A 27,227-nucleotide genomic window follows, 5' to 3' on the forward strand; every position below is an offset into this window, starting at 1 on the left:
CGGTTACCGCGATAGTTACTCGTGAAATAAAACTATGAAAACGGATTATATCGCGTATATTGAATTTATAATTCATCCCGACGTTTCGAACTCTTTACAGCGTTCGTGGTCAACGGGTGTCACCCGTTGACCACGAACGCAAATTCAATATACGCGATATAATCCGTTTTCATAGTTTTATTTCACCTTTCCAATTAGCTGACCAAGGGCGGGTTTCAATCCAGCAAGCTGTACCCGCACCTTTTTCATTACTTACACCAATAAAATGTATAGATAAATACTTACCTAACACCTACTTGCTCTTTATACTTAAGATGGACTAATTACCTACCTAACCCTTATACTACAACTAAGAAAAGCTGTAAAAAGTAATGAAATAAACTCATTTGTATTTGGATGCTGATAAGCATTAATGTGTTAACCCACATAAGCACCATTTTGAGAAAATGGCGTCTAAAGATTTTTTCGTGGTTTTTGAGTGTATGTTCTAAAAAATTAAGATTTTGTTCAAACTGTTGTATTTGTCAGTTTAAATACGACGAATACTAGTGATTTATAATTATATTATTCGAAATAACCGCTTTTTGTTTATTGCGAATTGCATTATGACGTGAAACTTTATCAAGAACGTGTCATTATACTTAACACACTTTTGCTAATTGTGTAAATCTGCATTTAAACTTATAATCCACATGTTATAGCACATAACTTGTTGTTGTTAAATACTGACTTAATATAAATTTTGTTTTGCAATAATCAATCAAGCCTCATAAATGCATTGATATGATATGTTTTTCGATTTGCAAGAATGATTCAAGTCTAGCAAGTAATTTAAATTCATTATAATTATTAAAATAACAGTATTTTACTAATATGTGTATATTCAAATTGTTGAACTTGGCATTTAAAATTAACTGTAAAGAAAAACTACAGCATTTAGCGGTTTTGTTTAATTTATTTCGGCAAACTTACCTAAAAAATAAAACCCTTAAAATTTAGTGTGATTAAGCTTTATAAATAACTTATTTCGATTAGCATTAGTTTTTATCTTTTGAAAAGTGCAACAATTAATAGATTTATGCACTAAATTCTTAAAATTACTTATTATAAACACAATTTTTTGCAGCACTTACCTTTAGAGCGCTTCTGGTAAAACAGAACTAATGGAATGGGATTTCCGCAATAATGATTGAACCTCTCTTAAGACATTATTGACATTTTAGTATGCGTTCTGCCCATTACTGCAATAAGTTAAGGTCCTAGACGCATTAATGCAAAACAAACAGACAGGATTTGTGTTAACCTTTTTTCCTTATTTTGGAATAGTTATAAATTTCAAATTCCTAAGGTCACTTTTGCAAAATAAAGTAGAGCGGACCAGCTACAATATGGCATTAAAATCTCATTTTTGAAGTTTTGTGGGATAACACATTAATATTGCTTATCAGCATCCATTTTGTATTTTGATTTTTTTTGTATTTTTTAATAAAAGTGTCACGACCGTAGGGCATTTGATCTAATAAATTTATTTTAAACGGTCGAACGGCTATTTGGCTATTTAAAAAAAGTTTTGCACATTCTTGAAATGTGTAATATGTAGTAGGCACTGTCTATTTGCTTATTTTCATCGTTTTCTTAGGCATGTCACCACCACATTGAAAATGTTACAACCGCGTTTGTGCAGTATTCATATTTTTGTCCCTTCCGTAGGGTATTAAATCAGCTTGTCTAGATGCAGTAAAATATGCTAACTAAAAGCATGCTAAATTGTAATACGAGTATAAAAAAGTTTTCATTTATTCAAAAAATATCTGGAATTATTTAAGTAAACATTTATTAAACGGCCCGCAACGCACTCGAAATGCGGTTGCATTGCATTGGTTGTGCAAGGTTGTTTCAGAATGAATTTTACCTGACCGCGAAAGCTTTTATCGTTAATAACCGTTTCACACTAGTGAGCAAGGTACTGATATTTGCGGATTTCTGTAGTGTTATGTTACTCTAGTAATTGTAACTATTAGCTAAGTACTAGTGGCTCTGTGACCGCTCTGTGTAATGGAGACCTCGCGATAAGATTGATAAGCTTAACAAATACATCATTAACTTATTATCACAACTTACTCACAATGGTCTCAAGTACCATAGACCCTAATGACACTTAATTCCTTTATGCCAATTTCCAAAATTTTGATCATATTGCAAAAAACGAAACGACAGAAAAAAATCTATGTAAATACTGAACCTGCTCACAAAATTTCACAAGAATCAGCCGATAATTGCTCGACCTGTAGAGGAGAACATCCGGACATACGAAAGCAGTTTGCCCGAGTCAAAATGGAGACCTTCGCTAACGCATCGGTCAATAAGTGACATTTGCCCCGAACGAAGACTACTTAAAAAAATGCAATAGCAAAATTTAAACTATCAGAAATGTTTAATGATACAAAAATACTTAAATGTTTAGGCTCCAGGAATATTTTTTAAATTACCTACTCGTCGTCGTCGTTTCTATTCGTGTCCATATAGTTTTACTGTACAAAACCCGGTAAGGGCATTTATTTGTGTGATGAACACTAATATTTAAAATTTTATATTAAAGGAAAAAATGGAAAAAGTTACTTGAACCCTCCGCAAACCAAACGCTACACTAATATTTGTTCCTGAGTCATGGGTGTTTTCTATGAATATACGTATGTATGTATCTATATAAGTATGTATATAGTCGCCTAGAACCCATAGTACAAGCTTTGCTTAGTTTGGGGCTAGGTTGATCTGTGTAACATGATATATATATTTATAACAGTCATATATATATATTTTATATCAGTATATTTTATTAAGGCTTTAATCACACAGATTTTGCTTTAATCATACAGATTTTAAAAAGTAGAAGGTTTACATACTTTCAAGAGCTTTGCATGAAAATTAGGCTTTGAAGTCGATTTATTTTATGATGTTTACTGGAATTTCAGATATGATAAATCTGACGTCAGTAAAACGTTTCTAGGCTTCTGGGTAGGTAGCAGTTGGAAGGCTTATTCGATCTTTCGTTAAAAGGTTCTTCCGCTTTACTCTATCAGGTATCGGACACAATTGCCTGTCACCAACGCTAGATTTTGCCCATTCAAATTTTATGAGCAGTAATGTGATCTTCGGGAAAGATAGAGACCTATTTTGTACTGCATAAAAAAAAAAGTATGTTCAGAAATTCGAAAATGAAATCATTTAACTACAACATTACACATGCATGGGATTCTCTGCTTGAACAACGATACCTAAATATATATTATAATAACAATCTAAACTCTGTATGTCCCCGACAAAAGCAATATTACACGTCTTCCAATCTTTTCTCCGAGTTAATTTGCCTACAATTTGAATACGAAGCCCCAATAAATCCAACGAAACCTATCACTATTGGATCAGCAGTTTAAGGGGTCCGAACCTTTGGGCGTTAATAAAATAACCCTTCGCTGCCTGCCCTATCCTATGGAACGGAAAATTAGAAAAGTTCTGAATTTTCTTCACTTTAGTTATACTTAATGTTAGAGGTCAGGACGTAATTTCGCGAGTTTTCTTGTTAAATACAAAAATTATGGTCAATCTTTAAAGGCGGTTAAGGTTAATCTTTCACATGGCTTTTATAGTGCTTATGGGAGGTAGTTAACTTTGCACATTTCAGTGGGAAGGAAGACAGTTTCACTGAATTTCATCAAGTTAATTTTAAGAACATTTTGATACTTTTACAGCTTTAGAAACTCTTTTAACTCAAATAATTGAAACAGTTTCATTTATTAACTAAGGTAAATACCTGTATAAACCATCTGCTTCACTTGGATTTATGGAGGTACTTTACTTAAGTTAAAGTGACACAATTTATTTAACACTTTTTCAGAGGCTTTTGTTAAGTTTTGAATTAAAAATAAATTATACCTGAAATATACGAAACGGAAGTCTGCAGGCCTATGCCACTGTACATCCACCCGTTGATTAATCTGTGACTGTTAGCGGGCAGTACCTACACCGTTCAAAATTATATGTTTCAGTATTCAGTATTCATCTTTATTTGCAAATATCGACATAAGCCATGCAAAAACAGTAATAACATGTAACATTAACACTTATCATGCACATAATTAACAATAAAATCATAAAAAATTAAATAAATAAACAGACCAACAAACAAAAAGGAGTCCTAGAAGTAACACATTACAGACAATTAAAAAATAAATTAGATTGCTAAGATTAATTGTACTAATAAAAACAAATGTCAATTTAGTTGTAAGATGTCAATTAAGTCCAGAATTTAATACTAGTATATTGTTCAATGTCAATAAAAGGATTACATTATATTCTTATTAATTGAATTGGATGGATAAAATAATTTAATCAATTTTTTTTTTATAATATTCATCTAGGCTGTAAAAGGGCCTTCACATAAGATAGTTTTTAAGTTTCTTACTATATATTTGCACATTTTCAGCTTCTTTATATCCTCGTCTAGTTCGTTGAAAATTTTTAGTGATACCCGACAGATACTATTTTTAAAGTGTGTATAATTTGGCGTTGGTAGAGCTAGTTGCATTCTGCGCCTTAATGGGTAATTTGTTCCTTGGCTTGTAAGTTGAACCGAGTCAATGTTTTTATACACATGAATACAAATTTAATGTGATATATGTACAGAGCTATTACTGATTCCATGCTCGACAAAAAGGTCTCTGTGCGTCTCTGGAAAATATCCAACAATAAGTCTCAGGATTTTTTTCTGTAATAATAAAATTTCATTTATTTGTGTGCTATTTCCCCAAACTTCTATGCCGTATTATATTTATATTTATATGTTGTGTTATTGCAAAAAATGATATAATAAATACTTTTTAATCGCCTATCAGACAGTGAGCTGTTTTTCAGCTGAAATTCACTCAGACCGTGTAATTTTACTGCCACTACAACAACCAGATAATAATAAAAAAACGAAGAAATTAAGTTTTATATCCGATACAACAAAATAATTGAATGAAACATTTTACCAATGAATTGATATTTTGATACTATAAAGTAAAGTAGAAAAAACAACTATTTTTAACGTCTTTATAATTTTGTCTGCTGGCGTCGAGGCCTACGGAGATTACGAAGGAAGGAAGGATTATGAAACCGACATGATCTGCTATTCTTGACCGCAGCCCCTATATCTGGAAACATTAATCTATTCAAAATGAAAAAAGAAAACAATTTTCTCGAAAACATCTTTCTTCTTTTGATTTGTCCTTTGATAATAAATTTCAAGACGACTTAATCTATTCATCTAATTCATTATTTAAACCTTGTCTTGAATAATAATTAGCTGTTACAATATTAATTGCCACGTTAAAAAGATTCATTTAATTTACATTTAGGCTTGTTTAAAGGATGTTGAGTTTTACTATGATTGAATGCAACGCACTTAATATTATAATATATCATATTTTATATATAATACGGTATCTATTTAATACCGTTCTTAAAGTATTTGTGATTTCATGGATATAATTGTTATTGTTGTTATAACATGACTTTGTCAGCTATAATCTTGTAATACCATTTGTAATGCATAAATATAGTACGGGTTACTACTGGGGTGTCCCGGAAGTAAAGAGACAAATTTATTTTAAAAATATGTAATTTGAGGTAAACATTAAAAGTAATGATTTTGGTTGAAAGTAGTCACAAAGTTAATTAAATTATTAGATTGAAACCGAATTTGCTCCCACGACAATTATTTTTAGGGTTCCGTACCTTAAAAGGAAAAAAAACGGAACCCTGTTAGGATCACTCGTGCGTCTGTCTGTCTGTCTGTCCGTCTGTCACAGCCTATTTTCTCCGAAACTACTGGACCAATTAAGTTGAAATTTGGTATACATTATGTAAGTTTGTGACCCAAAGACTTTATATATCGTAAACAAATAAATTTTAAACACGGGGCCACTTTTGAGATGAGAAATTTAAATGAGAAAATTAAAAAATAAAGTTTTTCAAAATATATCGTGTCACATGTCAAATGAAAGAGCTCATTGTGAGAATCTCAAATATATTATTATTATTTTTATAATTTTAGGATAAATAGTTTAGAAGTTATTCAAGAAAATAGGCAAAAAATGACCATTTATCTCCGAAACTACTACCCCCCCCCCTTTTATCTCCGAAACTACTGGGTCTAAAATTTTGAAAAAAATACATAAAATAGATCTTTACCTAGATCATAGGAAAACCGATTAAAAATGTGCAGTCAAGCGTGAGTCGGACCGGATCGGATTAATTACTTAGTTTTTGATCCGACCCCTACCGGTTTTTTAAAGACAATTTCACTCACGTTTCACATAAAAATTACATTGTTTAAATTTAAATTGTGTTCGAGATCTAGTAAGTATTTTTTTTAATACGTCATTAATCGTAAACCGCAATTTACCTTTCAGTAAATCAACTCAAATATAAAAAAAAAAACATTTAATTTCATAAACATATTTAAGTGGGGCTCCCATACAACAAACGTGATTTTATGCCGTTTTTTGTGTAATGGTACGGAACCCTTAGTGCGCGAGTCCGACTCGCACTTGGCCGGTTTTTTATTCCTCTTGTGTTTATTAGTTATCTATCATCTGGCGGAGATCCAACTTTTTTAAATTTCATTCACAATCAGAAAGATCACGAAGCTTAATTAATTACATGGTCGACTTTAACGTACAGTAAAATACCTATATTAAATTTGCTACAAAGTTATTGCATATATTATCAAACCCCGCATTATGATTGAGTGAGGCGGCGATATACGAGTATGTATGTATACTATGCACAATACTTCAAAGCGAATGCCCGAATAAAATGCTGATTGAATAATTTTTCTCAGTTTTTTATTACTATTTTAATATAATAAATGCGCAATATGGTACGAGAATTTTGAACTCTTTTATTTTTCTTTACCTAAACTAAAATATTATCTACGCGAAACTAGGCTAATATTTCATAAACCTGTTAATAATAATATTGAACGCTGAACGTTCAAAAGTTTTTTATACAAATACATCCTTCACAAGGCAATGTAAAGATCAGTCTAAGAAAGCATTTAGTACTATAAATAGAAGAGTCCGGGTTGCAATAAGACCCGCTGTATTCGGAAACCAATAAATGATTATCCAAGTAGATAGAGTTTGCTTGACCGGGTGCCGGGTTGACGCCAGATTGGGATGGGGTGTGGAGTCGGCTTCTTTATACCAACTCCAATTGCCATGAAGATTGTAATTTGAGCTTATTTATACATATTGTCTAGGCTAAGTGTAGCTTAAGTGTGTAAAAACAGTTGTAATTTAAAACCCTTGTAAATTATTTATCTATCATGTACAAATTCCAAAGTAAATTGATTGTTAAGTACTGTACTTAATGGTATTTTATGTGAACTGCTACACACTGCATTAAAATACGAGTTATTAAGGCATGAAGAAACGAATGAAATGAGTGTCATAAAAGGATCACACGAGTATTTTAATGCCTAATTATGTACAGTTACATACACTGCTTTATCTACATCAACACAATCTTTAATGCAGTGTGTAGCAGTCACATAAAATACTATTATCTACTTCCATTCCATATCATAACTTCCCCATAATAACGTTCAAAAGCGATAAACTGATAATGGCCTATATTAACAAACCTTCATCTGTAGTTGAATCGTAATTTTTACTTTACGTTGTCGATAGACGATATTTTAATTACATTCAAATTTAGAACATCTCTGAGAAACAAAGGAATTTGATTGGACTTCAATTCTTATATCAGTCGAGATGACGAATAAAATTTGAATGAAATACCAGTTGCAAACAATTTTGACTAATCTCGCATGTTACTTGATATAGAACGATGTGGCAGTCGGCCCCCCACTCTAGTTTGTCTCTGAATAAAAAAAACTACGGATGCGTGACATGCGTGAAGAAAGTTTAATTTTCCGCCATTTGGCGTTTTGTTTATCTTTTAGTTAGTTTGTAGGTGTAAAAGTTACAACAACCATAGTTCCTTAGTAACTAAAATATGCACTTAACAAAGAATATTCATAAAAAATATATCATTCTCTATGATACCATTGTAGGGATCATTGAGTGGGGAGAAAGGCTTAAATTGCGTCTCGAAAATTAAGGTTTAAAACTTCATTGATAGGAATGTTGAACACTTAAAACTATCAATCCTAGAAAGTGACGTTCCATAAGTACTACAATGATTGCTTTTTCATTCGCTCTATAAAACTTTATTTTTATTCAATCGTATGGCAATGTACAGTCGACGTCAATGCATTATTATTGGATCGGAATATCAACACAGAAGTAAAAAGGGTTATTTTCGTCCCCACCGCCTCTACCAGGTTATACAAAAATATGAATACCTATACGTTTAAAACCATGGCAATTAAATGAAAAAATCGCTTTCCACATTAATCGCACAGCTTTGAACTCAAAGCTTTGAGCTGAATGGAACAACGGGGAATATTTAAATTGGAAGCAAGTCGTGCTGTGCTACTCGTACTTTAAAAATGTTCAGCCTTGTAATCTTATGATTTCCTTTTGTGTATATTTATACCTGTATACGATGTTACCTATAGGCACACACAGTTAAGGCGATACATACATGTTTGTGTTTTGTTACACTCAGTTTTAAATTTAAAATATCTTATTTAATAAGTTGAGGGATAAGTTAGAATTAGATATTACTTATAATTTACTATTACAAGAACATGATTGGAATTTCTTGTTTCCAACTAGTGTATCAAAAACGAATTGTGTTGAAGTATAGGAATAAAACAATAAAAATTTGATCCACAGGTTTTCGTGTTTTTTCCAAAAATACCAATCGTATAAAGCGTTGTTATTCTGTCAATAGTGCACGGTTGTTAAAACTTAATAGAATAAACATAAATAGATAATCTAATTAACAAAAAAAATGTGCCTCCAAATAATTTCCACAGGAGATGAAACACATGTTTTTGGATTTTCCAAGTGATTATTTTCAAAAGGATTCCCTTAACGCATTCGCTGACAACGTTTTCGTAGCACTACACGCGTAGCCGGTTCTATCGTTTTCCCACTTTGTAGAGGAAAGCTACTACGAGCGGGTTCGCGGCACTCAATGTGTTAATCAAAATATTTCTTTGAAGTTGTTTTATAATGACATAAAGCCCTATCGAATTAATAATATATAACCGTAACGTCATTTAAATATAGCCTGTAGTTTGACATACGGACAGACAGACGGAAGGACGGACAGACAATAAGTGTTTCAGCCTATTCGTACATGCCGCCGTCACGCGTGAATAGAAAAAGCGTAAAAAGTTGAAAGTAAAATACGCATAAATACGAGTAGTATGAGTGCCTTGTTTTCAAATCAAAATCGATGCACTCTCACACAATTTTCAGGGCTGCTGGACCTCCATAGGCCTCGTCTACGTTTGTGCGCCGCATGCACCACGTCCATATCCTCGCTTATTTTTAACGAGCTAAAATAGCCCCTGATATTTATTCCGCCACACACACCGCCGCCACTAAGTGAGGCACTAAATATGCAATAAACTTACATGAAAATTCTCGCTGCAAATGGAACTCCGACAGTAAAATACTAAGTAGTGTTAATGGCACTTTTCCTGGATTTTATTTAGAATACAATGTGATACGTGCTTGTAAAACGTTGTTCAGTCTAGAGAATATTTCGACCCATTAAATCCAGTACACAATAGCATCGACCTATATTTCTAGACCTGGCATTATTATGTTCTCAACGCGCAAAATTGTGAACGCCGCATATTTAGCTATTTTTTTTGCGGTCATTTTCCCATAAGCTAAAAGTCTGAAACCAGTAAAAAGCAAAATCAAAGGAAATTCATACTTACGAGTACATGTAAAGCTAATAAATCTACAAACATACTGCGTGTGTGACATGTTTTAATGTGCTAGAAACAAATAGTAATAAGTAGTACTTAGTTCAAATGCGTAATATATAGCCTAAAAAAAAATTTTTTTTTACATAAAAATCGTATAGAAAAAGCATTTGTAATATACGTGTACCGAAAAGCATATAACGATATTTTGTTGGATTTTAGTTCGTATATTTATAATACTAGAATCATAAATAATAAGTAAGCCTAGTAAGTAGATACCTATAGTCTGTTCTGTACTCTGTATGTAGTTCAAGAAACTCAAGAAAGTACACATAAAAGTCAGAGCGCACTATTCGCCAACAAACTGTCTTCAGTTTGGCGAAAATATTGTATACCTAGTTCTAAGTGTTTTTTTGAAATAAATAAATAAAAAATAAATAATGATAAATATATCCGTTAAACTAAAAACAACAGCTCATTTTAATTATTTCCTATTCACCATACTTCCGGTCCGTAAAATGACTGGAGTATAATATGAATAGGTACTAACGTTTCCTTAATTGTCTTGTTAATTGATTCTAATAGTTTCATTGTTCATTTATTATTTCATGAATTATTTGATGTTATTAATTTGAATGTAACAATTTAGGGTGCTGTAGGAAACGTGAACAGAACCCTATACACGCAGTAATTGCTAATGGATCGTTCAGCATCGTATTTAAATGAAATGAACGAACCTTTTTTTTACTTTTTGATAAGCAAAAGTTTAATTCTCTACGATCATGGTCACCCTACCACTACTAATTAATAAACATAACACTTCTAACTGTTATGACAGCACCTTGATTATGAATAAAATTCATACCGATGCTTAAAAACAAAAGTCGTTACTTTTGCTTCAAAACAAAAGTAACGTAACAAAGTGTCATATTGACGGAAGTATTCTAATGTAGCGACCATGAATGTCGTAAATAATAATTAAAACTTTTTAATCAACACAAAATAAACAGTTAGACGCACTTATGCTGGTAGGAAACAGTACGAGTATTTTAAAACTTTATAGTACGTAGGGTTGATCCTGCTCACGTTTGCTTATTCACTCCGCAAACATTTCATTTAATCACTCTTAAACTTGTCTAAGGTCGTACAATTAATTGTCATTATTTTTTAACGGAAGCCTTGCAAGCCGAGCCTAAATAAGATTGAATAATATTTACTAGCCTCATCTAGGATTTATAATATCATGCTCTACGACCGCAACTCTTCTCCAGTTTCGAGCATTCTCTCATTAGCTTGCCCTATAATCAAGGTTCTCTTTTCCCCACTACTTTATTCGCCTCTATGGTTTCGACGACTACTTGATACTGCGTTGCGTAATTTTGGGATAGTTAGACGGGGTAATTACCATAATTATCTTATTGATAATAAATTAAAATTATTTCTACTAGCTTTTTTCGAATTTTATACAGATACCTATATCGACTTCAGTCGTTCCTATATTTTAAAGTCACTGCGAAACGATATCGAGTGCAAACACAACTTTTACAGCAGAATACATTACTACCGTACACAGTACTAACGTAACAAACCATTGAATTCACCTATAAAGTTTAATGTAATTAAAAACAAAATAGCTAAAATATATTGCTGCCAATATAAGTCAAACTTTTTCGTTATTTTATAGTCTTATTTATTTAATTTAATATGTGCATGTACTGGCAAGTGGTAATATTCAAATAAAAACAAATATAACCATAGACACACCTTGCAGTTTTTAGTTTGTCGCTTGTTCAATTTAGTAGTTAATAGCTTATTTAGCTACAGCTTATTTACTTATTAGTAAACATGTTTATTTAAAAACCCGCGCTTCTTCACTTAGTTGTTTGTGTTGCTTTCAAAAAAGTTTTTTGAACGATGAAATCATTTTCGTTACACCAGACAAAATATTCACAGCAGTAGAAAAGGTGACTAATTGTTGTTTGGTTAAAGGGAAAGATTTAACTCAGTCAAAAATGTTCGTGGCTTGGCGTACAACTGCTGCATAAAATACAGCCTACACACGACATAAAGACAAACTTTAGCATGAGACGAGAAAAATTAAAACTCACGACTCGATTACTAAATCTATATATATAAAACCGTGCAGTGCAGGGAGTAGGTAGACATCAATGAAATTATGCTTAAACGAAAGAGCGTAAAAAATAACCATTTTTGGTTTAACAACATGTATCCGCATTATTCGTATTGTCGCGTAATTTGCATTTAAAAAAATAAATCGTGCATGTTACATTACAAACAATCAGTAACTACGATACGGCTTGTCACAGCTTGACATCTTGAAGTAACGTCGTGATTCGGACAAATTTATCTATTATATATTAATTACAGTTTATTTTAGTAATGCAGATAGTCCCATGTCACAAAAACCGCTGAGACCATGAACCATAGTGCCTCTATAGCTGATTGTGCAAATAATATTGAGTTTGCCAATACAAATATGGAGGACATGCTTCGAGTGGCAGTAAAATACATTTTGAAAAGCATGCAGTGTAACTACGGCTTTACATCTCAAGCGTGGCTGTGCAAGAAGTATTGCATCGATAACATGAACAGTTCCTACAATTTTGCTGCCGTCTGTAATATATGAAAGTACAGGAAGTAAAATGTATTTTCATTTTATTGCTATTTTCAGTTTATGGCTGATATTTTCTATTCCTTGGAAGTTGGAGTTCGTGTTATTAGATTCATATACTACTTCTTGCGATAGAACACTTTTATTTGTATTACCTACTCATAATATTTTACGCAATTATGTAGTACTTCCTTCATCATGAGAGGTGTCTACTGAACTATGCATTATTGTATTACTCTAGTCCATTTAATTGCTACTTTCCTCCTTGCATTCAATTATAGCTGGCTGGTTTTTTTATGTTAATAATAACTAATAATAATATAATGTTCCTGTTAAATTCAAGTTTCTGACCTCGAAAACCCCGATGGGTTTAAAAGGAATTTCCTCCCGTGGACGTTCTCGCTGTGGAACGAGCTATGTCGAGGTTTTCCCGAGGGCCTACAGTATGGGGTTCTTCAAAAAAGGAGTGTACAGAGGTTTTTAAAGAGTCGGCAACGCGCATGTAAAAACTCTGAAGTTGCAGGCATCCATAGGCTACGGTGACTGCTTACCATCAGGCGGACCGCATTCTTGTTGGCCACCGATGTGGTATAAAAAATAAATCTATTGCGTGTCGAAAACACTACTAACACTAATACACTAGCATTAGTGAGAAAACATCAAAATCTATATACATATTATCCATTCCGTTCTGTTCGTACAACATATACTTATAAATATAGTATATTTATAATATTATACATATTGTACTACAGAAGGCACGGGACGATTTTGTCTTATACATTGCTTTTGAAGTACAATACAACCAGTGAGCAAGAAGTTGTTACCTTTTTCACAAGACGCTGGGCCAGCGGCCCGAAAATCTTTAAACTACTTATTTAAGAACCAGGCAGCCGTGTAAGCAATACTCGTAGTGGGCGAACACTGAACCCTTTTCACTTCACTCAACTATATTCACGGTGTAGTGGGTTATAAATTTAGTCTACTACGAACTACGACTTTTTGCGCTTTAGCGTTCCTCTAGGCATAACCGATTTTTTCCGTAATTGAGTTAGCACGAGTGCACTGTGACAGTATTGACTGACTGACTGACTGACTCACTCATCAACGAAGAGCCTAAACTACAAAAGCTAGAAAGTTGAAATTTGCACACCAGGTTACATTTATAACGTGTAGAAGCGAATTTAATAAATTCAACCCCTAAGGGGGTTAAGAAGGGGATGAAAGTTTGTATGGGGTTCAAGTTTTATTTTAAGCTAGGAGCTTGAAACTTCGTAAAAAGATATATTATTAAAATATAAAAAAAGTAATTTCAGCGTTTTTGAAAATTCATCCCCTAAGGTGGTGAAAAAGGGATTGCAAGTTTGTATGAAGATCAAATATTTAACATATATTGCACTATAATATGTATTTAGAATTACAGGATGTGTTTTACTATACTACAGGATTGTGTTTACTAGTCCATCTACTGGGCCTTGCTGAAAATCAGCGTCGCGGAGTGTGCCATTGTCGGCTCACACCGTGACACCAAGCTGAGTAAGGACCATTTAGCGCAACCTCATTCTGTTTAATTATTTCTAGTTTTAGTCTTGTTATGTTGTGCTAATAAATGCTTTTTCTTTCTTTCTCTTTCTTTCTTTTACACAAAAAAAGTAAAATACACACTGTAATCACAATAATGCAATATTAAAAATAATACAATAAAATTACTAAAAATATCTAGTCTACATTAGTTTGTTACTTATAATAGTGAGAGTTAAAAATTAACTAGGTAACAGTCTATAAAATGCCGACTGTTAAAGATTAAAGTTGAAGTCAATTGACGCGACGCCATTGTAACATAATAACATAGTAGAAAGAATGTTGTTTTCTATTTACGTCATCACTTGTTATTAACTCAATTTATATTTAGAAGTGTATACCGATATTGATAACGTTACCAGCCGGGCTAGCACATGATTGGCGTGACAGTATAGACTGGCGGCGAGATAGACTACACGTCCCTCTTTAATTAATAAAGTTAGAAAAAAACGGGTAGTCTATCTCGCGGCGAGATACTGTCGCGCCAATCATTTGATAGGCCTACAGCCGGCTCTTTCTTGTTTGTGATAAATTGACCGGTAGCTAAATTAATTCGCCGAAGAGACTGAATGAACAACAGCTCCGCTGCTGATAACTCCTTCCCGTCTCCGCCAATACTCATAACTCAATACCTAAACTAAATATTTTGTTCTTCCTTGTTGCTGCTTGTAGTTTCATAAAAGCTTATATGTGTATGTTATGATTACTTTTGATTTGTGGTATATTTGAACACTTTGGTCATCACTATCTATTTAATGCTGACTGTACCTAGTTATAACTAATAACCAGGCATCGTAAACTGCGAGCGAAATCCATTGAAGTACTAGGGTTGTAACTGGTTGTCATACGTCATTTCAATGGATTTCGGTATATTAGTTATAGGTATTTTAGTTCGTTATCAATCTCGGCGTTTAGTTCAGCAAGGAACACAAGTAAATCGTAAATAGATTATTAGTTCGCCTCGTGATCATAGGTCCATACAATAAGTTAAGGCCCACTTGCACCATCCCACTAACCCGGGGTTAAGCGCTAACCCAGTGTCAAATTAGTAGGTAACCATGGTAAGTCCAGGTTTAACCGCTTAATCCGGGTCAGTGGAATGGTGCAAGTGGGCCTAAGACATATTTTTTAATACAATTAGGTATGTTTATTATTTATAATAGGTATGTACCTATTCCTATCTACCTTTCTGTACATACAGAACGTCACTTTAATACACAAGATGGATTTGATCGCATTAGAAAAATTTGGTGAATTTCAGACCACCCGTTTATTATTTTTTAATTTTTTATTTGTCGGAGTGGGAATGCACTTACGCACGGTGTGTGGGACTCGCCGCTCCTTTTCCCTCTCTTGGCGAGAGGGGGGGAGAATTGGCCCTACCCACTAAACCCACTCCGGCGTTTCACCCTCTTTGCCGTTCGTGAGGGCGCACTGGGATCGATAACATTCCACCACGGAATTTCAGACCACCCTGCGGTATCCAGTTGTGGTTGAAGGCGGGGATGGGCGACTGCGACTTGGTCCAGCCGGCGTTGAGGTCGAGCGAAGACGAGGGGTTGCGGAACAGGTTCAGGTTGCCCATGGCCGAGTAGTCAGTCTTCTTGAATAGGTCAGTCAAGTGTGTGCCATGCCCAGGGAACCACCGATTTTGTCCCTGAGTAGACAGTTATAAGTTAAATTTGTTTGAGGATATCTGTTCCAGACAACATTTTGGGTAGTAGAGATGGCTCACAATATAATTAAATACGACTTTACAAATTTCATAATTCGCAAAGTTTAAAGACGTCTTACATGCAAACGGAAAGGTAGGTATTTAAGTAAATACGAACATTGCAAGAAAAACTTGTGTAAAAATATTGCAATGAATAATAAATACGAGCTTGATTTTTTTACTTAAAAGATCAGGCTTACCTACCTATTATGAGATCAATGAGCAAAAATATCATACATTATACATATATCTAAAGGGAGAAAACAATATTAGCTCCAATTTAATTAAAAATATAAAGTAGCACAATTAAAAACTAGGGCAATGCTCTGGCTAGGTTATTAAATCTTACATGCGAAGTAACTTTAAGACTGATTTAATTGTAAACTCAACCTTAAGTCTAGCATGATACAGTTACATTTTAGTTTGTTTATCCCCGAGTTAAGGCCTATGCTTTTAGTTAGGTTAGAGGAATCCCCTTACAAGGTACAGCGTGTTGAACCATTGATTGACCCCTGACAAGTGATATAAGTGATGCCCCGTTATCTAGTGTATTTAATTAGGTATAACATATTTAATAGGTAATTTATATCATATTTATTCATATTGAAATTAAGTATACCTACATGGGTTAAATATGTATTTTCAATAGGTATAGTTTTCTATAGATAAATATAATAATTTTAAAGTAATGAAATGAAGATTTGGTCATGGTCAAATCAACATGTAAAATAATTTAAATAATGGAGGTGTAGTTACAGTTAGCACGTTTTGGGAGTATATACAATTTGATAATTATTTGTCTTACATTTACACTTACAAAATAAGCAAACCATTCTCTCTAATTGGCTGTAAAACCCACTTAATGCAGAAATCACAATCAGTGGGTTTTACAGCCAATTAGAGAGAATAAAAAACCAGCAAGTAAATAATTCAAGATATTTTAACGTTATAGGTACCTAGGTACTATTTTAGTATAATACACAAATATTTAGGTATATAAAATAGATATGTGGGAAGTATGCACTAGTAAATTAATTATAAGATGTATGTAATAATATTTTTATTTGTGTATTGTATAGTAGTTTATTATGTTTTTCAGTTGTTTGGAAAATAGTTTTAAATAAATTTTTATTACTTTTCCTCTTAAGTACACCATTTTTACGTCTCTGTTTAGCCCTATGTTTGACTGGTAGAGAATATCTTCAGGCATTAAGAATTAAGACTTGTTCATTTTTATTTATTTTGTGCAATGAAGTATAAATTTAAAAATAAATAAATAGGTGCATACGTGTTACCATCAGACAAAACATAAACTTTTTGTAAAAACGATACTTTAAATATGTATTCAATTGTGTTCGGTATAAATTACCTGCAAACCGCACCGGCGAGAGTTAATTATCTCTTTATGATTGTAAATAGACATAGATAGATTTTCAAAAATTCAATAAGATTAAACAAGTTAATTATGTTATTATGTTTTCCCCTCACTAGCTCGGAAAGCCGTCTATTATCCTTTAAAACAAGCGGGGAAAAACGCATTTTATCCACTAGTGGGGAAAGTAATTTGACCTTGGATGGAGCGTGTTTAAGTAGCTTGACAGATAACAAAACGTAAAACGCTCATGATAATGGTTCGTTCGATATTAATTATCATTAAATAAACGGTTTGAGAATCTAATAAAAAATACCAAATTTAGCTTTATTTAATAATTTTAAGTCATAAACCTTAAAATTCCATAAGAAATGTTAGATTTTTTGTAATGATGTTAAATATAATTCTGAACGCACAAGTTGAGTCGATGCAATTTCAAAACGCATCGTTGACATTTCTGAACGTCAGAACAGAAATGTCAACATTGTCAACAAAATTTTTACTGTACGTAAAAATCGAATTTCTAGTGTTTTCTGTTATAATATCGTAAAAAAATTAGTGATTCCAGTGATGAAGATGATCTAACGCCTGTGGATGTTGCACTTTCCTCGCTATAGTAAGGGGAAAAGTTTTGTGTTACACACGGGTGCAAATGTATTTTACTTCTCGTGTGTTGAAACACTCGCTACGCTCAGGATTCTATTTTAGAACCACTCGCTTCGCTCGTGGTTCAACTATAGAATCCTTTCGCTTGCTCATGTTTCAATTCCACACTCGCGGGTAAAATACAACTTTGCACCCTTGTATAACAAATAACTATTTTTAGGTTCATAAAAATGTCTATTTGTCTGTCTGATTTGGGAAATTTATTAGAGAATTATCTTTTTGCGTAAGCATTAGTTGAAGCAAAAAGTAATGAAATTTTAATTCTAATTGTTTTAAATAACTAAATACTTTAGTTCGTGGGACTCAGGGATTCCCTGCAAAAAGTTACAGTTCTTAAATATAGGTACATCATTTTCTCAAACGCGGCGGTCCAGGGAATCCCTCGCACAAAACGCTTATTAAGTCCATTCTGCATATAAAGTGGTCCGCTCCACATAGTGACTCAGTACACATTGACCTGATCCAGAGTTAACTGTGTAACTAACTTCGCGATTTCTTGTACTTGAAATTACATTCAAAGATGTTTACTGCTCATCTCTATGCCTTGGCGCTTTTAGCCACAGCTCAAGCTCGTTATATCGCTTTACAGGATTTAAAAATACAACCTTACGTAATAGACGTTGCCAACCTCGCACAAGACGAGTTCGAAGACGCGTTATCAGGGCAGGCTTTTGAATCTGTGCATCCGGGTTACCTCAACCGGGTCAGGCGTCAGCTCGGCAGCATGAGCACCAATCCAGATGGAAGTGTGAATTTGAACCTAAAAGTTCCCATCGCAAGGGGTGAGAGCAACGTACTGAGTGCTATTGGATCGGCTTCAGGGATACAGTCTGCGAATGCCTTCAGAGCACCTGGAGTGAAGCCTGGTCCAGGGTACACCGCTGCTGGTGGCGGATTGGCTCTAGACAATATGTAAGTATTTCTGTTACGCAATATTAAATTAATGAGCTCTATAAGGTTGTGGAAGTTTGCAAGTTTTAATGCATGATGTACGGTTATAGGCCTTTACGATGAACTGGCTGATAACTGTAGCAGCAGTACAAAGCATAATGGCGGCCGAAACCACGAACCGCCGAATGATGTCCAAGAATTGGTTATTCGCATTTCCAGAAGAATTCTTCATTAAATACACCCGTCACGTTTGCCATTCACTGCATAATATGCTATCAAACTTATACATTAAGCAGCAGAATGCAAAAAATGTCTGGAGCACGATCCGTCATGTTCCATAGATCATTCGAAAGTATGAATTTCAGCGCGATTGCCTCTTAATTTTTTATTTTGTACTTTTTCGTTCTAAAACTACCCAATAATCAACGGCATTACTCATACAGCCAATGAATCTATTTTAGAAAATTTAAATATGCAATAACAATTGGAAGAGTAAAATATTCAATTTCATCTTATATTTTACTTTATGCATAATGCCAAATAACTTGAAAACCCCATTTAGTGACTTACCTATTAACGGGTACGAGTAGGGGCCGGGGGGGGACCATTGTTTTTCTTTCGGAGCGGTTATTTTCGAAAATACTCACTATCAAAAAAATCTTGTTGAAAACCCCTATTCGTTTTGAAAGACCTATCCAACGATACCCCACACTAGAGTGGAAGCGAAAAAAAAAATACATCCCACTTTACGTGTAGGGGAGGTACCCTAATTTTTTTTTTGATTTTTTTTTACCACTGTCGGCATAATTGACTTATATATCGATGCCTAATTGCATTGCTTTCTAGCTCTAACGACCCCGAGCAAAGCCGCGGACAGACCACAGACTACATACTTTATGGACAGACAGACGGACAGACGAATAGACAGACGGACATAGCGAAACTATAAGGGTTCCTAGTTGACTACGGAACCCTAAAAAGGGTACCAAAACAAAGCTATTAAGTAGGGAATTACTAACAGGCGTGGTTACAGCTAATTATAAGCGGACGTAGTGTTGGGTAGAGGCTAATAAAATTGTATATTGAACCACTAACTAATCACAATCAGCCTAGGGTGTCCCTAATTTTGCAATTTTAAAAATTAACAACGCATCCCTCTAAATATATTGATACTAGAACCCTACCCTGAAATACCCTGACAGAAAAGGTCGAGTCTTGTCTTCCCATACAAATTACTACGGAAAAATTGGTCCGACAGTAAGTTCATAATTTTTTATTGGTTTCCTGTTCGCATCGATATTTTTTGTGAATACTGAATGTTTATAATAGACCAGTATAAGCAGTTTAAATGAAAAGAAAAATAATGCTTATTTTCATACATTGAATGTGAGAATCGCAACCTGGAAGTTGGCACGGGTTACAGTTACAGGAATAACCTGAAATTTATTTTCAGTGTTTCGGGGTAATACTCGTAGAAACCCATTTAGACGATATGCGTTATTAATTTCTGAAAATGGTAAAATAAGGTACACTAATACAGCACCACATATTGAATACCTCAAACTAAGGCGGTCGTCACACTGCTCCGCATCTCGCAGCGGCGTCCGTCCGTCCGTTGATGCGTTTTTTAACTTTGTATGTAGAATCTTGATTTTGTATAGAAAAATCGCATGGTACGACACACTGGCTCCGCCTCGACGCGCGGAGGTGCGAGACGTACGACGACTCGCGCGCTCGGACGGAGACGCGGTGCGTGCCGCAGGGTATGTCACACCGAGCTCCGCAATGCCGTACGGATTTTAGTGCAAGAAGGACGTAGACGCAATGGATACCGACGTCGATAAGTTTATTTTTGAAATTGAAAGTCGTCCAAAGTTACTTATTCGAAATATTGTTTTTATTTAATTCCAAATCTATTTAGTTTTATAGTATCGGTTTTATCATAATCTAAATTCCTTATGCAATTCTTATAAAGGTATAATTAAAGATTGAAGTAGTAGATTATTACTTACTTGAGTGTAAGCCAAAGCTTTTTTCCGCCGTAATAGAACGTCGAAAATTTGTGTCTGCGCCAGTAATAATCACTCCAATTTTGCTTAGCAAATAATCCAATGACGCGGTTGACATACGCGGGTGCAATTAACATTTTTTTCTTCGTGTTGCCTTAAATCTTGGTAATCTCTAGCAAAAAACCCATTTATAGGTCTGGTTTGTAAATAGGCCTAATACTAATAAATAATAATAGTAATCATGTCCAACAGAAGCAGAATACAGGGGAGTGCCAACAGCATACTAAATATGTTAGCGGACAGGCCAGACAGTCTTTTACAAAGACATTGGATGTCCTCACTTATAAACCCCCATTCAGGGGATATATATTTTTTAAATTAGGGTAGTGTGTAATAAAAATAGTTTTAGTATAAATAACATAGCTTTAAAGTAACAAACTAACAAATTTGGAACACCGTATCTGAATAAAGAAATTATTTATTATTTATTTATTTATTATTATAGGGATGTACCCGGTGTCTTCTGCGTTTTATGACTCGATTGTACAAAAACCAAACTGAAAGTATCACAGCAGCGTTCTGAATAAGTTCCGTTTCCATTTTATCAACAAATACCTAGGAACTGTCTTCATCTTAACGTTCGAATGTGAAATTAACGCGAGACGGAAGTAACGCGGGACGTCGCGCATCGCAGCTCCGGACGGAGATGCGGAAAAAACTCGGACGTTGGTGCGTTGTCTCCGCATGCGAGTCCGTTGCTCCGCGTCTCGCAACGAGACGCGGGGGCAGTGTGACAACCACCTTAAGACGATAGTCGCTGATGTGTCCTCGAGCGTCTCAGCGTCTCTGTACCCGCACCCCGCTCACTGCGATCGTACGTGAATTTACCACAACGAGGTTCAAAGAATAAGCTACAGCCCAGAGGCGCGCGGTTGGCGCTATACTCGTATTTGTGTATCTTTTGCAGATATTTTGTCGTTTGAGTATGAGTGGATTATGCGTTTAGTGGAGGTCGTAAATTATAATAAAAATATATTCCCTTATGCATTATACTTTGCAAGCCTCAATTAGTTAATTTGTGTTTTATCTGTTTCTTACAAATAAATACCTAAGTCAATTCGACTGATTAAAATTTATAGCTAGAGCTTGGTATGTAAAATTGAGGCGTACAGTGTGTTTATTTTAGAGTAATTTTTTTATTCGGGGTAATAAATAAATATAAATAATGCCATTCATAGTTAACTTATAAAATTAAGTACCTACTACCTAGTCTACCTACATGTAAAATTTTGGGAACTAGTGTTAAACTAGTATTATTTTTCGAAGTTCGAAGTTTTCTCAAATATTACGTGGAAATATCATTCGTGGGAAATTTATATTACAAGCGCGCCACAACCAAATCAGCGCTCTACAGTTTTTTATTTTTTGGCCACAATAACTCCGATATAGTGGTTCACGGCTATGTATGATGAACCCCCGTGGACGTCAGCTGCCGCTCCGTTGGTGGGTTGAGGCATGGCAGCCAGCGAAAAAAGCAAAAAAAAATTGTCATCGCCTCCCGCATGATACTTTGTCAGATGATAGTTTAGATGCTAATGTAAATAAAAAAATCATCAGCCGGTTGTATCTCGGTGGAAGGTCAGCTGGTCACATGAACATGTAAAAATATCTTTTCAGTCATCGCATCCCATTTCATTATACTTTGTCAGATGGTAGTTTAGAATTTAGATGATATTGTTAATAAAACAAATCGTCGGCCGGAAAGACCGTCAGCTCTTAAAACATTATTGTTGGTTTAAAAATAATTTTAATTGATTTAGCCGTTAAGTAGAAATAACCAAAGTTAGCCGCAAAATGGCCCGTTGTATTATTTTTATTACGGTGAAACTATAAATTTCAAGAAAAATATTAAATGTTACAATTGTTGAACAATAAATAAAGATTCATAGCTATATATTTTTTTCATATTTTTTTTGTTTACCCTTTTAGAAGAAATACGCTCTAGACCGTAACAGCAAGTAAGTATATAGTTTCTGAATTAAAGAGGTATTATTTACCATTATAATAATTTACCACCTCCACGAAATGCAAGGTCTATTCGTATCTGAACAAGAAAACATTTGTAAAATACGAACTAACTATTACATTATAGCATAGGTACTCGTATTATCGTTGCGGTGGTAAGTAGTACGTTTGATTTTTTCCTTTCGCCTTAATTTATAGTTTCGCAAAAAAAAAATACGACAGGCCGTTTTGGCCTTTTTACTAAACGGCTTAATCAATTGTAAGGGTCATGATTTATAAATAATTTATATTTGGGTTAATTATGCCTACTTTCATTTATGATTAGCTTATAAAAGAATATCAATTGACTCTTACTTGTCACTGTTCGTTTTCATCATCAACCACCACCAATCAATTGGAGATTGGGTAATCTCCCAACACAATTAAAAAAAATTAAACATAAAATGAATAAATAAATATCTATATACAACGTAAATTGATAGCCTATATTAATAAATTAATTATTGTTTTGTTAGGAATCGAACTTTATTCAAAACGTAAACATGGCAATATGTCCGCGCATGTTAGAAAACTTTTATTTTTATATTTCAAATGAAGCTTTCTCAAACATAAGTGGAAATATTGTCATTGTTTTCGTTATAATAGGCTGCGAAACACCGTGTTAGGCGCGCTAAAGCGCGTCAGAATCAAATCAACTTTCTGCAGTTATTTAGTCTTTGGCCACAATAACTCCAATTTTATTGCACTTGGGCTCAGCACAAGCATACAGAGTACAAGGAAGACACGGAGCGACGAGCGACACAGCCTCCTCGTCTCAAAGCTAGCACACGACTGCCGGCCACGCTTTTTTCGAGCTGCATACGCACGAAATGTTGAATAATATTCGATTTCTTTAAAAAAATATTATTTTTTAACATTATGAAACGTTGCATTTGTAGTGCCTGTTAAAACATTTATTTTAGGTTAAAAATAACTTTAATCGAATAAACCGTTTAGGAGATATAAGCAAAGTTAGTCGCAAAACGACCTGTCGTAATGTTCCTTTTATGGAGAAACTATAAGTCATAGGGAAGAAGTCAAACTCTAGGAATGTTGTACATAAAATGGAGATTAATTTATATTTTTTTCATAATTTTTTGTTGAACCGTTAAGCAGATATATACTCTAGAAAGTAAGAGTTTACGGCCAACAATAGCGACTAGCGCCTTAATGCTTAAAGATAATTTGGACTTTTCAGCAACGGCCACGATCTAAGTGTTATCGGCCAGCACATTCCCGGTCTCGGGAATCAGGCGACGGCGGCGGCGCGGCTGGGGCTCATCAACACTCCTGACCACAAGCTGGGCGCCAACGCCTTCGTAACCAGAACCATGCCGAACATCCCCAACCTCTCCAACTTCAACACTAATGGTGGCAGCGTGGACTATACTTTCAAGTAAGTTTATATAAATAGATACTATTTAAACGTGCTATATGGAACTATTTACGGGTTTTTATTTTAAATAACACAGTAACCGATAAAGGAGAGTAAATAATTATATAACTATTTTGGAGTTCAGTCAGTTTTCGTTATCCGTTCAAAGCGGATATATTTTATGGCAGTTAAAGTCGGAACTGTTACTAAAATAAAATGAAACCAGAGACTAGTAAATATACAGGCAAAACTTGTAAAAATAACTCGCCTGCGGGTTTTATGTAGCGTAGAAACTGCTTTCTTTTTAATGTTGTTTATTACTTATTCAACCATGCTATAAATACAAATCGATTAACTTTTGATTCATCAAAATTGGTTCAGAAGCTTCGGCATATGTAAAGAAAGATACAAAGAAAGATAAAGAAATACATATGAGTATAATATATACTTATGTAAAAAATTCCTGTGGTCCAGTGAACAAACAATCTTCAAATCAAGTTTATTTTAGCAGGGGAGGCGACGATGCTAAATGTGTAGTAACTCGAGCATCGTAGACACTTATTGGAATTGAAAGATTAGATGATAGGAAGAAAAAAATGTTCTATAATATTTTCTTTTTTGGCGAGCAGGAAACGTCTACAGATTTTTTTAAATGTAAAAGAAAAATATTTACTCGAGCGCATTAGATATTGGTAGTGTCAATCGCGCAACATGTCTATGATAACAAGGGTATGTTAATCTGCCGGTTTACATAGGCAGGGTGGTCATACGGAAGGGTAAAATAGGGGTAAAAAATTTGGAAAAAAAAAAATTTACACGAGCGCGTCAGATATTCAAAGGGGTGTTAAATGGATCATATAAAAATGTCGAAAGCAAATGGCATAGTCACAAAGTTGCAAAAAAAAACCGCCATCTTAAAATACTCGAGCGTGTCAGATTATTATACACACAGCTTCAGATTGATGTCCCAGTTATGTAAAACCTTAATCTGACGATAATGTGGAGCAGTATCCTTATTCTGACGATTTAATATTTTTTTCAAGATAATTTTGAAAATTCCTGTCGTATGTATTTATTTTATTATTTATAAGCTTTTTTGTGCCTAAAAACTGAGCACATTGCCGCTAAGTAGATCGTATTTTTTAAGCTTGAGTTACTTCAAATTTAGCATTTTGAGCTCTCCTGTTATTAACATTGTTTAATTATTTCGTTAAAAGCGTATTATTAAAATAATGACAACGGAGGGCTATATGGGGACAGTGTGAGGGAGAAAGAAAGGAAAAAAAATTACAACATCTAAAATTTACACCCGTAAGTTATACTTAACCTAGATAAAATCTATAAAAGAGCTAAGTTACAAATAGGTGTCAGAGATAGCGAAAAAGTTAAAGGGAAAAAGAGCTGGGTGCACTAAACTTCATAACAGATTTTTGACACTTCTGCTTGCTCAAATCGGCAGATTTTTATTGTTTAGTAAGTCTTGTATTATTCCCTTCAAAAAAAAAATCGAACGCGTTCGAGTAAGTCAAGGTCGCGATTTTTTTGCAACTTTGTGATCCTGCCACACGCTTCGGGTCGCTAAAATCGTCAGATTATTGAAATGGGTACTATTTTACAAGTAATAATAATCCACCATATCTTAATCTGACGCGCTCGAGTATTTCATGGTGGCGTTTTTTTTTACTATTCTGACGGGCTATCCTTGACTCCCTGCTCGGGGTCAAGAACGCATATTTGGTGGAGGTACTCAACAGGATGCAAGGTATCCTTCATATCTTAATCTGACGCGCTCGAGTGACTCCAAAAATCCCCTGTTGGGCTTCCCGACCATTTCTTTAGTGACTGTTTGATAGTAATTTATATATTTTATACAATCTATCGTTTCAGATTTTAATTTATTGTTCTGAAACTGTTGTGGGTTTGATCTGTCAGGTGTCAACAGTGACATTTAATGATCCAGAAATGGCTTTCTGGCAGCTGACAAATCAAATTAATAAGTTTGAGAACAAGAAATAAAAATCTGAATCGGGGCATATGTTCGACAATTGCCTTGTCTCTATTAAAATTAAAATATTTTACCTTCTCCTTCTTGAAATTGAATGCGGTTAAAAATAGTCCTATTATACAGGTTTTAGTCACTTTGCATGATATCACTCTCCTTGTCTAAACATGGTTACGGAAAAATGAAACGTATCTAACAATACGTAAGTAAACCCGGCAATTATCAGTGTCAATTTGACAAATTCGATTCAGATTCGATTGAGTAAATTTTTTACACTTTCTTTTAGGGACAAAATCGGTGGTTCCCTGGGCATGGCATACACTGACCTGTTCAAGAAGACTGACTACTCGGCCATGGGCAACCTGAACCTGTTCCGCAACCCCTCGTCCTCGCTCGACCTCAACGCCGGCTGGACCAAGTCGCAGTCGCCCATCCCCGCCCTCAACCACAACTGGGCACCGCAGGGCGGTCTGACGTTTACGAAGTATTTTTAAATGTAACAAGCACATACTTAATCGTATCGTAATCGTAATCGTTTATTGCAGACAAATAGTCCATAGAATTAAAATGTTAAACACAAACGTCCAAAGATTAGGATATAAACTGATGTTATTAATTATACTAAGAAATGTGTTAGTTATAAAAAAAATACAATTATTGATAAATTAAGTTATTTTTATTGTAAATGACATGGCTTCGAATTTCGCCTCCTGCCACCGGAGCTCCTGCTCCAGGCCTTTGTCATGTTATAGAACCTAAACGATTATTCTTTATTTATAATTTAGGAATGAGCTAGGTACGGTTAAAATATTGGTATAGTAAAAACCTTTGGTTCTAAAGCATGCCATATTATAAAAATATTTCGCATTCTAGATATCAGTTTGTAAAAGTTGATTATTTTTCTCTCCCTCTCTCTCTCCTTCTCCTCTTGGACCAAGTGACTTCTGTGTAGTGACTAATTACCATGGGTAACACAACTTAGAAATGCCAATTTTATAGAGCCTAGGTGTACGTGTTTATTTCTCA

At 34.3% G+C, this 27,227-nt stretch overlaps 1 protein-coding gene across 1 annotated transcript; it reads left to right on the plus strand.

The window, feature by feature from the left end:
- The first annotated feature begins 18,328 nt into the window (after positions 1-18,328).
- On the plus strand, positions 18,329-26,714 carry LOC134752175 (attacin). Its single transcript, XM_063687790.1, has 3 exons — positions 18,329-18,772; positions 24,023-24,220; positions 26,488-26,714. The coding sequence occupies exons 1-3, from the start codon at positions 18,381-18,383 to the stop codon at positions 26,693-26,695; spliced, it is 798 nt and encodes a 265-aa protein (XP_063543860.1). The 5' UTR covers positions 18,329-18,380; the 3' UTR covers positions 26,696-26,714.
- Positions 26,715-27,227: the final 513 nt, after the last annotated feature.

The sequence above is a fragment of the Cydia strobilella genome, chromosome 2 (genome assembly GCF_947568885.1).
Source record: "Cydia strobilella chromosome 2, ilCydStro3.1, whole genome shotgun sequence".
Lineage (NCBI taxonomy): Eukaryota > Metazoa > Arthropoda > Insecta > Lepidoptera > Tortricidae > Cydia > Cydia strobilella.